General features: G+C 41.6%; 1 protein-coding gene across 4 annotated transcripts in view; it reads left to right on the forward strand.

Moving 5' to 3' along the window:
- Positions 1-13,986, forward strand: part of LOC121276286 (F-actin-uncapping protein LRRC16A-like) — a 417,343-nt gene that overhangs the window by 313,649 nt on the left and 89,708 nt on the right. For all 4 annotated transcript variants that reach the window (XM_041184533.1, XM_041184534.1, XM_041184536.1 and 1 more), the window contains exon 26: positions 8,755-8,886. In XM_041184533.1, the coding sequence (XP_041040467.1) occupies positions 8,755-8,886 (132 nt within the window). The remainder of the gene's footprint in view (positions 1-8,754; positions 8,887-13,986) is intronic.

Below are 13,986 nucleotides of genomic sequence, written 5' to 3' on the forward strand. Positions count from 1 at the left end.
TCATCAGAACAAATGCAACTGAGATGTAGAAACTTGGAGAATGGAATGGAGTCCTTACAGGAAGCAGGATGTGATGAAGTGGATAAAAACAAAAAAACTGCGGATGCTGGAAATCCAAAACAAAAACAGAATTACCTGGAAAAACTCAGCAGGTCTGGCAGCATCGGCGGAGAAGAAAAGAGTTGACGTTTCGAGTCCTCTTGACCCTTTTCCCATTTCCCCACCCCACTAGAGCTATACCTTGAGTGCCCTACCATCCATTCTTAATTAGCACATTCGTTTAGATAATATCACCAACTTTAACACCTATGTGTTCTTTTGTTCTATTGTTGTTGACATCTTTTGATAATCTGCTTCTATCACTGCTTGTTTATCCCTACAACCACACCACCCCCCCCACTTCTCTCTCTCTCTCTCCGCTCCCCCCACACACCTTAAACCAGCTTATATTTCAACTCTCTTTTGGACTCGAACTCAAGTTCTGTCGAAGGGTCATGAGGACTCAAAACGTCAACTCTTTTCTTCTCCGCCGATGCTGCCAGACCTGCTGAGTTTTTCCAGGTAATCCTGTGATGAAGTGGAGTTGGGGGAGCTGTGAAAGTCAATGGGCTTATTGTAAATATTTGTTGATAACCTATGCCCAGAAATGGGGACAAAGAAGTCTAGGAAGGAAAGGGAAGAGGCTGAGATGGACCATGTGAAGGTGAGAGAAAGATGTAAATTGGAAGATGCTTTGATGGAAGCTTCCAGTTCAGGGTGAGAGCAGAAAACAGCATTGCAGTCACCAATATACTAGCTTAAGTGTTGAAGGGGGGTGCCCATATTTTCTCATCCAAATCTACTATTGTAATCATCCATTCTTTTCCTTTCTCCCTCATCTGCTTTCCTAGTTTCCCCTTTTATACTATTCGCTTCAACCACTCCCTGTGGTAGTGAGTTCCACAGCCTTCCCACTCTTTGGCTAAAGAAGTTTCTGCTGAATTCCCAATTGGATTTCGTGGTGAGCATCTTATATTCAAGGCTTCTAGTTATGCTCTTCCCAGCAGGAGCAAACATTCTTTCTGTATCCACGTTATCAAAGCTTTTCATAATTTTAAAGAGCTATATTAGGTCACCCCTCAGTCTCTTTTCAAGAGAAAAGAGGTCCAGCCTGTCCTTTCTTTCCTCATGTATAGACCCACGCTTCTTTGATTTCATCATTGTTAATCTTCTGCACCTTCTCCAGTGCCTCTATATCCTTTTTATAATTTCGTGGCCAGAACTGCACTCAGCACACTCAAATGTGGTCTAAATAAGTTTGATACAGGTTTAGCATAACTTAGATTCATAGACTCATAGACGTTTACAACCCAGAAGGAGGCCATTCAATCCATCGTGTCCGTGCCACTCAACAAAGATCTGACTACACTAACCCCATTTTCCAGCACTAGGTCCATAGCCCTGGAGGCTACGGCAACGCAAGTGAATATCTAAATAGTTCTTAAATGTTACTAGAGTTTCTGACTCAACCACCCTTTCAAGCAGTGAGTTCCAGACTCCCACCACCCTCAAAAAAATTTCTCCTCAGCTCCCCACTTAGCCTTCTACCTCTTACCTTAACTCTATGCCCCCTGGTTATTGACCCCTCTACTAATGGAAAAAATGCCTTCCTATCCACCCTATCTATGTCCCAGATAATCTTATACACCTCTATCAGGCCCCCTCTCAACCTTTGCTATTCCATGGAAAACAATCTCAGCTTATCCAATCTTTCCTCATAGCTCAGATCCTCTAGCCCAGGCAGCATCCCGATAAATCTCCTCTGCACTCTCTCCAGTACAATCACATCCTTCCTATAATGTGGTGACCAGAACTACACGCAGTACTCCAGTTGTGGCCTAACCAGCATTTTACACAATTCCAGCATAACCTCCCTGCTCTTGTATTCTATGCCTCAGCAAATAAAGGCAAGCACCCCATATGCCTTCTTAACCACCTTATCTACCTGCCCTGCTACCTTCAGGAATCTGTGGATATGCACACCAAGGTCCCTCTGATCTTCAGTGCTTTCCAGGGTCCAATCATTCATAGTGTAATCCCTTGCCTTATTAGCCATCCCCAAGTGCATTACCTCTCACTTTTCTGGGTTGAATTCCATTTGCCACTGCTTTGCCCACCTGATTAGCCCACTGATATCATCCTGCAGTTTACGGCTATCCTCCTCAGTATTTACCACCTACCAATTTTTGTGTCATCTGCGAACTTCTAGATCATACCCCTACATTTAAGTCCAAATCATTTATGTACACCACAAACAGCAAGGGCCCCAGCACTGAGCCCTGCGGAATCCCACTGGAAACAGACCTCCAGTCACAGAAACATCCCTCTACCATCACCCTCTGCTTCCTGCCCCTCAGCCAATTTTGGATCCAGTGTGCCATTTTGCCTTGGGGCCCATGGGTTCTTACTTCATTGACCAGTTTGCCATGAGGAACCTTATCAAAGGCCTTGCTAAAGTCCATGTAGACCACATCAAATGCATTTCCCTTATCAACACTCCTGGTTACCTCCTCAAAAAGTTTGATCAAATTTGTCAAACACAATCCTCCATTAACAAATCCATCGTGACTATCCCTGATTAATCCATGTCTCTTCCAAGTACAGACATATTCTGTCCCTCAGAATTCTTTCTAGTAACTTACCCACCACCAAGGTTAGACTGACTGGCCTGTAGTTTTCTGGCCTATCCCTTCCTTCCTTTTTTAACAAAGTCCTCCAGTCTCCTGGCACCTCACCTGTGGACAGAGAGGATTTGAAAATTACTGCTAGGGCCCCTGATATCTCTCCCCTTGCTTCCCTCAAAAGCCCGGGATACATCTCATCTGGACCTGCAGATTTATCCAGTTTTAAGGCGGCTAAACCTGCTAGTACCTCATCTCTCTCTGTTAACTTCCTCTAATGTTTCACAGTTCTCCACCCTGATGTCTATACCTGCATCGTCCTTTTCCATTGTGAAGACTAACGCAAAGTATTTGTTGAGAACTGTACCCATGGTCTTCCGGGTCCGCATACACATTACCTCAATATCCTTAATTGGCCCTACTCTTTCCCTTGTTATTCTCTTGCTCCTTATATATTTAAAAAACCCCTTTGGGTTTTCCTTTATTCTACCCACCAATGCTTTCTCATGCACTCTGTTAGCTTTCCTAATTTCCTTTTTAAGTTCCCTTCCCCCCAGCCCCCGGCACTTTTTATACTCCTATAGGAATTCTGCTGTATTGAGCCCTTGGTATCTGCCATAAGCTTCTCTTTTTTTCTTAATCCTAACCTTAATGTCCCTTGTCATCCAGGTCCACACACACACACCCCACCCCCCTCATCTTTACGGGAACATATTTGCCCTGCACTTTCCCTATTTCCTCCTTGAATGCCTCCTACTGCTGTTACACAGTTTTATCTGCACGTAGCTGCTCCCAGTCCACTTGGGCCAAATCGTATCCCATCTTAGCAAAATTAACCTTTCCCCAGTTTAGAACTTTTATTCCCGGCCCAACCATATCCTTTTCCATAACTATCCTAAATCCAACTGAGTTACGGTCACTATCTCCAAAATGCTCCCCTACTGATACGCCTTCCACCTGCCTGGGCTCATTTCCGAATATTAGGTCCAGAACTGCCTTCTCCCTTGTTGGGCTTTCTACGTACTGGCTAAAAAACCCTGGATGCAGCTTATGAATTTTGCTCTCTCCCTATCTTGCACACTAAAACTATCCCAGTTAATATTTGGGTAGTTAAAATCCCCTCCTATTACTGCCTTTTTATTCTTACACTTCTCTGAAATTTTATTAAATCTTTGATCCTCTATCTCTCCCTGACTACTTGGGGGCCTATAGTAGACACCCAACAGCGTGTTTGCTTCTTTTGTGTTTTTTACTTCTACCCATATGGCCTCATTTGACAATACTTCCAGGATATCATCGCTCTTCACTGCTGTAATTGATTCATTGATCAATATTGCGACACCACCCCCCTCCTCTTCTGTCCCCCTCTCTATCTCATCTGAATACCCTATAATTGGAATGTTGAGCTGCCAATCCTGCCCTTTTAGCCAAGTCTCAGTCAAAGCTATGATATCACACTTTCTCATGCCTATCTGTGCCCTCAGCTCACCTGTCTTATTCCTCAGGGTCCTTGCATTAAAATATATTACATTTAGCCTTGCTAAACTCACTTCTTTCTTATTTAGCCTATATTTCCTCTGCCTGCCAGACTTACTCACTAGTGTTTTAACTTCTAATTACATCTCAGCTTCTCTCCCCTCGGAACTAATTTTTAGGATCCCATTCCCCTGCCAATTTAGTTTAAATCCACCCCAACAGAATTAGCAAACCTCCCCACGAGGATGTTGGTCATGTTCCTGTTCAGATGTAACCCGTCTAACTTGTGCAGGTCCCACCTCCCCCAGAAACCATCCCAATACCTAAAGCCCTCCCTCCTGCACCATCTCTCCAGCCATGCATTCATCTGCTCTATCCTTCTGTTCCTATACTCACTACTGCGTGACACTGGGAGTAATCTGGAGACTGCTACATTTGAAGTCCTTCTATTCAATTTCCTACCTAACTCCCTAAAGTTTGCTCGTAGGACCTCGTTTCTCTTTCTTCCTATGCCATTGGTCCCAACGTGACCTCTGGCAGTTCCCCCCCTCCCTGTTCAGAATGCCGTGCAGCCATTCCATGACATCCTTGATCCTGGCACTTGGGAAGCAACATACCATCCTGGAGTCACATCTATAGCCGCAGAAGTGCGTATCTACTCCCCTCACTAACGAATCCCTTACTACTATTGCCCTTCCATTCTTCTTCACCCGTGTAAGTACTTATAGCAACACTTTTTATTTGGAGGAAGTAAGTGGGGTTGAAGGAGTAGTCATTCAATGTGAGAACAAGTTTAGCCAGACAGAGAAGGATGGTGATGGAATGGGGAATGTTTGGGCCTCCACTCAAAGAAGAAGCGGAGAGCCCTCAATCCATCCTGGTGGGCGATGGTGGTGTATAGTGATTAGAGACTCATAGTGGAGACAATATGGGCCAGAAAATTGGAAACGGTTAAAGTGACATAGGACATAGGGCGAGTCAGGGATGTAGATGGGAAGCAACAGGACAAGAGGAGAAAAAAAAATAGTCAAGATAGGAAGATACCAATTCAGTGGGGCAGGAGCAGGCTGAAATGATAGATCTACCAGAGCAGTCCTGTTTTTGGGTCTTGCAAAGGAGGTAGAATTGGACCCCTCACCTGTCTTTTCAGCATTCCGAAGGGATCCAGTCCTCTGTCACCCCCAACACCACTTCTCCTCCCCATAGCACCTTTTCTCACAAGCATAGGAAATGCAATCCCTGTCCTTTAACCTCCTCCCTCTCACCGCCTGAGGCCCCATACATTCCTTCCAGGTAAAGCAGTGATTTGCGTGTACTTATTGCAACTTAATACAATGTATTCGCTGCTCACAGTGCAGTATGCTCAACACTGGGGAGAGTAAATGCAGATTGGGTGACCTTTGTGGAACACCTCTGTACTGACAGAGTGTTACCTGAGTTTCTGGCCTCCTACCATTTTAATTCTCCACCTTGTTTTCACACTGACCTCTCTGTCCTTAGCCTTCTATAATTTTCAAATAAAGCTCAGTGTAAGCTCAAGGAATATCACCTCAACTTTACAGCCTTACGGAATCAACATTGTGTTCAGCAATTTGGGACTGTGTCCTTTGCCTCCATTTTTTTTACTTTCTCTTGCAGATTCTGGCTGTACTTGTGTTTTTCTCTTGTTTTTTTGCTTTCAGGCAGCAGCTCTTCATAATTCTGCCACTCACACCTCCTTTGGACATATCTTTTATTTCTTTACCTGCCCATTGCCATTCCCTTTGGCTTTTCACCACTATCTCTTGTTATTTATTCTCTCCTGCCTTCCACTATATCACAGACCTTCCCTTTTGCTCTTTTTCCCACCCTCCCCCTTTTCACTTGCTTAAAACCTATTACATTTCTAACTTTTCCCAGCTCTGTTGTAAGGTCATCGACCTGAAACTTTAACTCTGTCTTTCCACAGGTGTTCTATAACCTGCTGAGTATTTCCAGCACTTTGTTTTTATTAGGCCATATATTATTGTACTACGTTTTGACTATTTAATTATACATAGTGTAAATTTAAAATTTTGGTTAGAAGCAATAGGTACTTGTTAGGAATAAAATCAGAAAATGCTGGAAAAACTCAGCAGGTCTGATGGCATCTGTGGAGAGAGAAACAAGGTTAACGTTTCGAGTCTGTATGACCCTTCTTCAGAGGAGAAGAGGAGCCCTACAGACTCAAAGTAGTCTATATGGGCTCTGAAGAAGAGTCATATGGACTCGAAACATTAACTCTGTTTCTCTCTCCACAGAAGCTATCAGACCTGCTGGGGTTTTTCCAGCATTTTCTGTTTTTATTTCAGACTTGCAGCATCTGCAGTATTTTGCTTTTATCTAGGTACTTGTTAGAGTTAGGTCCGAGGAAGTCCTGAGGGGGGCCCCTCAAGAATCAGTATTGGCACCCTAACTGTTCTAATTTATGTTCAGAACCTCAGTGCAAACGTCATGATGCCAAACATGGAGGGGCAGATGAAGCTGAAGCTGTAGATTAGGGACTACAAAAGGAGCTGTGCAAAAATGTAAACATGTGGAACAGAGATTTTTTTTTCTCTTTCTTCTTCCGTGGGATGTGGGTGTCGCTAGCAAGCATTTGTTGCCCATCCCTAATTGCTCTTGAGCTGACTGGCTTGCTGGAGGATAGTTAAGAGTCAACCACATTGCTGTGGGCCTGGAGTGACATGTAGGCCAGACCAGGTAATGGCAGGTTTCCTACCCTAAAGGACGTCGGTGAACCAGATTATTTACTTTTTTTTAACAATAATCGATTCTAGTTGTCTTGGTCACTATTAGTGAGACTAGCTTTATATTCTAAATTTATTAATTGAATTTAATTCCCACCAGCTGCCAAGGTGAGGTTTGAACCCATTTCTCCAGAACATCAGCTTGGGCCTCTGGATTACTAGTCCATTACCACTATGCACTGTCTCCCCTGAATTTAATACAGGTGTAATATAATGCACTAGAAAGAGATGAGACATAAAGTATTTCAGGAATGGTGTCCAAGTATCTGAGTAGCATTGAGAAATTTAGGGGTTTTAACAAAATTAACATATTTTAATCGTTCATGGGATGTGGACATTGCTGAGAAGACCTGCATTTATTGCCCATCCTAATTGCCTTTGAGAAGATGGTGCCTTCGATGCCAAGAAGGCCAATGTCCAATTGTCATGGAGTAGCAACTAACAGAGAAAACAAAATGTGAACTATGGCACAAACCATACTTAAAATGCTCTAGTTAGACTGCATCTTTAGTCGTGTCTGATTCTGATCACTGAGACACAATCGATGCATTCAAGCACCAGAGACAGCCCCGAGAAAACCATGAGACTTGATTCCCTTGGGCCAGATGACTGAGTTATGAGGAAAGACTCAATAAACTTAGGCCTTTCAGCCTTGAGTGAAGTGGCTGAGAGGGTAACCTTGTAAACAATTTTAAGGTAATAAAAAGAAATGGCAAACTTTGATCAGTGCCTCAAGCTAAACCATAAAAGAAAGGCAAAATGAGCATGTGTTCAAACAAGTAAATGGTAAATTTAGGACTGTGTCAGAACATTTCAAGCTTGAAGCGGATATCCAGTTGGGGTAGTGGAGGAAAAACGCGGAATATTTGAAGAACCATGGATGCCAGGATTGGGGGCAGGAGACAGGCTGTCTGATCATTCTAGGTGGAGAAATCAAAATCACTTGAATGCCCCTCCTTATTGTTATCTTGTGATCTTATGCTGATGGAAAGCAATAAGTTAAGTTACTGCAAAGTTTGTAATTTATGTTCAGTTTGTTTTTTTTTGATGAATTTTCATGTACTGTATGTGAGGGTAACTGCAGTAAAGGGTGACCATTGAGACCCCCATGATCACAAATCATAGTGCAGAAACACAGGACTTCTTCTGCTTTGCTTGCCATTATGTCATTATTTTTGCCTAAGTAAAACATCCCTGAGAAATGACAGCGTTCTAATTATGATGAATCAAGTTGCATAAGACCTAAAGGAAGCTATTTATTTTCTTTGTTAATACAAGAACTGTTCAGCGAGATGACGATGGAAGTCCCTACAAGAAGCATCTTTAGCTGTTACCCTACCTAAGTTAAACATCTTCCCTGCAGTAATGAAAAATAATTGTTAACAGAATAATACTTGTTCTAATGTTAAAATTTTAAGATATACAGACTATGTGGGGGGATGGGCATTGTGATCTGATTATTGATAGTCTGAAGTTATGCAGGGTAAATGGGGGAAAATTCTGCCCAAATTGTAATTGCAATATATTTTTCACATATTTCCATTTTTCTTTCATTCCTGTCTTGAGCATAGTGGTTACTCTATGAAATATGTCTTAGCAGGCACTGGTCATATGTGAAAACTCACTCCAAGCAGCTGATATTCCAGTGTAAGACTTGACTTGGCTGCTATAATGGATTTAATCTAGGACATGCTGGTATGCATTGCTCAACTGCCCCTGGGTAAACCAACTAAGCTATTGGGAAACCAAACAACTACATTCATCATTCTACCACTGTTAAACATGGGGGGTAAACAAATATTTAATTCAGATACCATTTCTTCTCATAATGAAATACATTGTGCCTTTAGCTGTTGCCAAGTCTTTATCACCTGCGAGGAGCTTCTTGGGCAGCAGGAATCAGTAGTTCATCAAACCCCATTCAGGACAAACTGGAATCCATGGCTGGAGAGGTCACTCGAGTCGTAGATGAACAGCTCAAGGTATCTGATGTGTGATTGGATTTTTAATCTGCTAGTTGTTATAATAGTTGTTATAATCATGTGTATTTATGGAGTTTTCTGTCACTGCTGGTGTTGTGTTCGTGTTAAACTATGCAGTGTGACTCGTGAGAATGTAATCTTCATTCTCTAATCTAGATTTATGTTCACCTAAGGTATGCATTCAGCTGCAAGTAATTACAAGCCTGGCATGTTTATTGTTATGTAAGATATAGGAATTCCAATCAACATGTTGCTGCTTTTTATGCAGAGTAGCTATTCAGTGGAAACTACAGCATTAGGGTAAAATTGCTTGAATTTAAAATGATTAAACTTTTGTTTTCACCATTGCTTGAAGATGACACTGGAGTTTTTGCTGTGTCTTTGTGCCTCAGAAATTATGGAATCTCAATCGTTTTGGCTATCAATAATGACTGACTGAAGATGTGTGGCATTTGTCTTTTATTGAAATAGGAATAACATCTGGGACAGTTAAATAATAGAATACAATTCCTCAACATGGGCTAAACCTTGCTGATGTTCAATGTGCTACTGAATAAAGTGAATAGCAAGTAGCTTATCTTGACAAAAGATTTTGTTTTTATTGGTTGCTTGTTTAAAGTTTTTCGTCCAGTAATGGGACTACCATATTCAGGAAAATGATAAACATACCAGTTTTTTCCCCCCAGTTTTTGCTATACTTGATGTGATTATAGAAAGATTTACTCTGATTTAAAATTTGAGCTTTATTTTTTAAAGTGTTGTATTACTGTTTGATTCTTATTTGATGTCAAACCTTCCAGTTAGCATAAACCTAGTAATACTCTCTTCACTTCTCTGAAAATATTTTATCTGTATGGAGAATCAAAATGTGATTTCTGACTGAATATCTGTTGGAACATTTGTTTCCTTAGCACAAATCAGGATTAATATCCAATCTTCTAACTTTTTTTAATTAAACACCCTTACAGTATTTTCATATTGTTAACTTATAGAGAATCTCCCCTCTCAACATGAAAATTTCTGAGGCTGAGATATCTGCAAGAGAGCAGTCAAAGAGAATATGGAGCAAAAAACACTTTCTTACATACACGAATAATTTTTAGGTTAGGTATTCTAAATGTACTTGTTCAGCAAATCAGAGAACAGCCACTATATGAACTCTCATCCCTCAATATACTCTTATTTTCCAAGCAGTTTTTAGAGGTCCAAATCTCTCTACAGTCCTTATGTCAGCATATATGTAGGCCATGTTGACTTCCTTCTGGTTCTAAAAGACCAATCTTTGCAGGTGAAAGAGTTTGGACAATGCATCAAAAGTGCAGAGAGATTTTAATGTATATGTTAAAATACTAATTATCATAAAATTAAGAATATTGAGATCTTTTTTGATGACAAGTCTATCAGTTTGTCTGTTTTTCCAAGTTTTTGCTGCTTCACTCAGCTACCACCATTACATTGCCCTATGTGATGCAACTTTTAGTTCCCGCGACATTATATTGAGCCAAGAGTATTTGACTCAGACACATAGACGTCTACAATACAGAAGAAGGCCGTTCAGTCCATTGTGTCCGTGACAGTCAACAAAGATCTGACTACACAAATCCCATTTTCCAGCACTTGGCCCATAGCCCTGGAGGCTATGGCAATGCAAGTGAATATCTAAATAGTTCTTAAATGTTAAGAGGGTTTCTGACTCAACCACCCTTTCAGGCAGTGAGTTCCAGACTCCCACCACCCTCTGGGTGAAAAACTTTCTCCTCAACTCCCCTCTTAGCCTTCTACCTCTTCCCTTAAATCTATACCCCCGGTTATTAACCCCTCTACTAATGGAAAGAGTGCCTTCCTATCTGCCCTATCTATGCCCCACATAATCTTATACACCTCTATGAGGTCCCCTCTCAACCTTCGCTGCTTGAAGGAAAACAATCCCAGCCTATCCAATCTTTCCTCATAGCTCAGACCCTCCAGCCCAGGGACCATCCTGGTAAATCTCCTTTGCACTCTCTCCAGTGCAATCACATCCTTCTGACAATGAGTTGACCAGAACTGCGCGCAGTACTCCAGCTGTGGCCTAACCACATTTTATACAGTTCCAGCATAACCTCCCTGCTCTTGTATGCTATGCCTCAGCTAATAAAGGCAAGTACCTCATATGCCTTCTTAAGCAAGTTAATTATTTAAAAAAAACATTTTCTTCCCTATGCACTGTAAAGATTGAAATTAAATTTCAGTATTCCCAGTACTTATATGAAGTGAGGTGTTCCTGTTTTATGTGAGAGTATAACCACAATCAGTAGTTGTTGCAACTTGTAGAGTTAGTTGGAAATGATGAATGTGATTAATTTAAGACCTTTGCAGCCTCTCCATTATCAGTCTAATCCCCTAATAATCCTTTGGCATTTGTCATCAGCCAATTTGCAGAATAACTAGTCCTCTGACGTAAGAATTTTCCCCATTGAAGAAACTTTTGCCTTCTGGAATATTAAAATTAGAATTTTTTTGTCAACTCTTTACATTTGTGAAAGTTTCAGCAATGTAGACCACTCTTATCAAATGTAAGGCACTGAACGTGAATAGGAGAATGTGACATAAAATGGCACCTTAGGCATTGAACAGTTAATAAAATAGTTTGTGTTGTAGCCAAGAGATAGAGAAGTTCCCTGCCTGCTTCCCTGTCAATCACTGCTTATTTCAGGCAGTGAACTGTTTCAAAATGTGTTTGCTGACTGGAAGGTTCTCCTGAGAGGCAGTGTGATTGATATGGAGCATCATGCCATGAAGGGAGTCATCACAAGAACTCAAACTCTGTAGGCTCATCAATATGCATCTCAGGATTTCTTTGTGTGTATGTTCAAACATATCAAGCAATATAAAACTGGCTGGCTGTGCCAAGCAAATGTGAAAAGCTGAAGGCAACTGGATTAACTGCCTTCGGATATGTAATATTTGAGTAAAATAATTGTAGAAATTCAAATGGCTACAATTTACTTAGTTGATTGTAATTGGTGCAATCTTCATCTAAAATAATTCCTGAGATTAATAAATGACAAACTACCAATTTGAAAAATACTGTTGGCCAGTTTCTCGTAAATAGATAGGAAAATTGTTCCTTTGACAAAAAGCCTGATAGGATTAGCACATTTAAAGAACAAAAATACTAGAGTCCATTCAGTGTCTGTCACTGCATTAAAATAGCAAATTACAAGTTACCCTGAGTAGCTGAAAGTGAGAAGAGAAGTTGACCCAAAAGGTTTGTGAGGCTGTAGCCTTGAGTTTACTGGTTTTGTCATGGAACCATTTAGTTGCTCTACTGCTGACTCAGCAAGTTTATCCTGTGGGCAACTGAGCACACAAAGAAGAAAGATTTGCATTTATAGAACATAAAAGCAGAAAATTCTGGAAATACTTAGGTCAGCCAGCATCTGCAGAGAGAGAAACAGAATTAATGTTTCTGGTCATGACCTTTTCATCTAGGTTCTGAAACCTAATTTCAGCATGTCAGTCAATGGCATTTTCACACAGACATTACATCACATTACTTCCAGATTTGGCATTGAATACGCAATGGGAACTGGTGCGGACCTGCATAATAATGCATTCTCAACTCAACTATTTAAAGTACCAAATGAAGGATGGAATTTTGGGGAGAGCAGAGATTTTGCACAGGACTTGGCGACACTCCAGTGTTGCACCCCTTTCCCTTTAATGACATTTCATTCATGTACTGCTGGGGAAGTCAGAGAGAGATGTTCTTCCCCAGCAATGAGAGGAAGGAGCCTACATCACAAAGAAAGCTTGGCTGGATGTGGCCAAGCAAGTCAACAATCTAGCATTGTGCCATCCTCTGGGCTTCAGTGCAGAAAGCACTTCAATTACCTAAGTCAGGAAAGGTGAGTACAGGTGCACATGCTGACACATCCTGTTGTGCACTTCACTGACCCCTCACTCTGCTTGTCAAGCTTACTCCACAATCCTCACACCTATTTAGCCTGTAACTGCACCAATATTTCTCTTTCTATGGATTTCCTCACATCCCATTTATCCATCTACAATGCCACTCACCCTCATTCTTATGCAAATTGATAGTCTCCCTGATAGTCACCCTTGCTAACTGAACTGTATCCACTGGGTGAACTCAAGCCTTACACCCATTCTTTCCCCTATTGCAGAAGAGAGAAACTAACCATCGCCTCTTGACATGCAATGGCATTATCATTGTTGAATCCCCCACTATCAACATTTTGGGGTTACCATTGACCAGAAACTGAACTGGACTAGCCATATAAATACTGTGGCTACAAGAGCAGGTCAGATGCTAGGAATCCTGCAGCGAATAACTCACCACTTGGCTCCCCAAAGCCTGTCCACCATCTACAAGGCACAAGTCAGGAGTGTGATGGAACACCGTCCACTTGCCTGGATGAGTGCAGTTCCAACAACACTCAAGAAGCTCGACACAGTCCAGGACTAAGCAGCTCACTTGATTGGCACCATATCCACAACATTCACTCCCTCTGCCATCGACGCACAGTGGCAGCAGTGTGTACCATCTACAAGATGCACTGCAGCACCTTCTAAACCTAGAACCACTACCATCTAGAAGGACAAAGGCAACAGACACATGGGAACGCCACTACCTGGAAGTTCCCCTCCAAGCCACTCACCATCCTGACTTGGAGATATAATCGTCAGTCCTTCGCTGTTGGGTCAAAATCCTGGAGCTCCCTCCCTAACAGCACTTTGGATATACCTACACCACATGGACTGTAGCGGTTCAGGAAGGCAGCTCACCACCACCTTCTGAAAGGCAATTAGGGATGGACAATAAATGATGGCCTAGCCAGCAATCCCCGCATCCCATGAATGAATATAATTTTAAAAAATCAGTAGGTAAGAAAGCAGTTGTGATCACTAGTTATTTATTACTGTACTGGCCTGACTTTTGATGGTTTGTCATGCTTTTCTCCCCTTGGTTTCAGTGACTAATTTCAGGAAGCCCATGAAACCAGTAGGTGTGCCAGTAAATTCAAATGCTGGTTAAAATATGGCTGGAATTGACTGATTAGCATACTTAATTTGCTAACCTGCTTCTCTGAAAGG

The sequence above is a fragment of the Carcharodon carcharias genome, chromosome 3 (genome assembly GCF_017639515.1).
Source record: "Carcharodon carcharias isolate sCarCar2 chromosome 3, sCarCar2.pri, whole genome shotgun sequence".
Lineage (NCBI taxonomy): Eukaryota > Metazoa > Chordata > Chondrichthyes > Lamniformes > Lamnidae > Carcharodon > Carcharodon carcharias.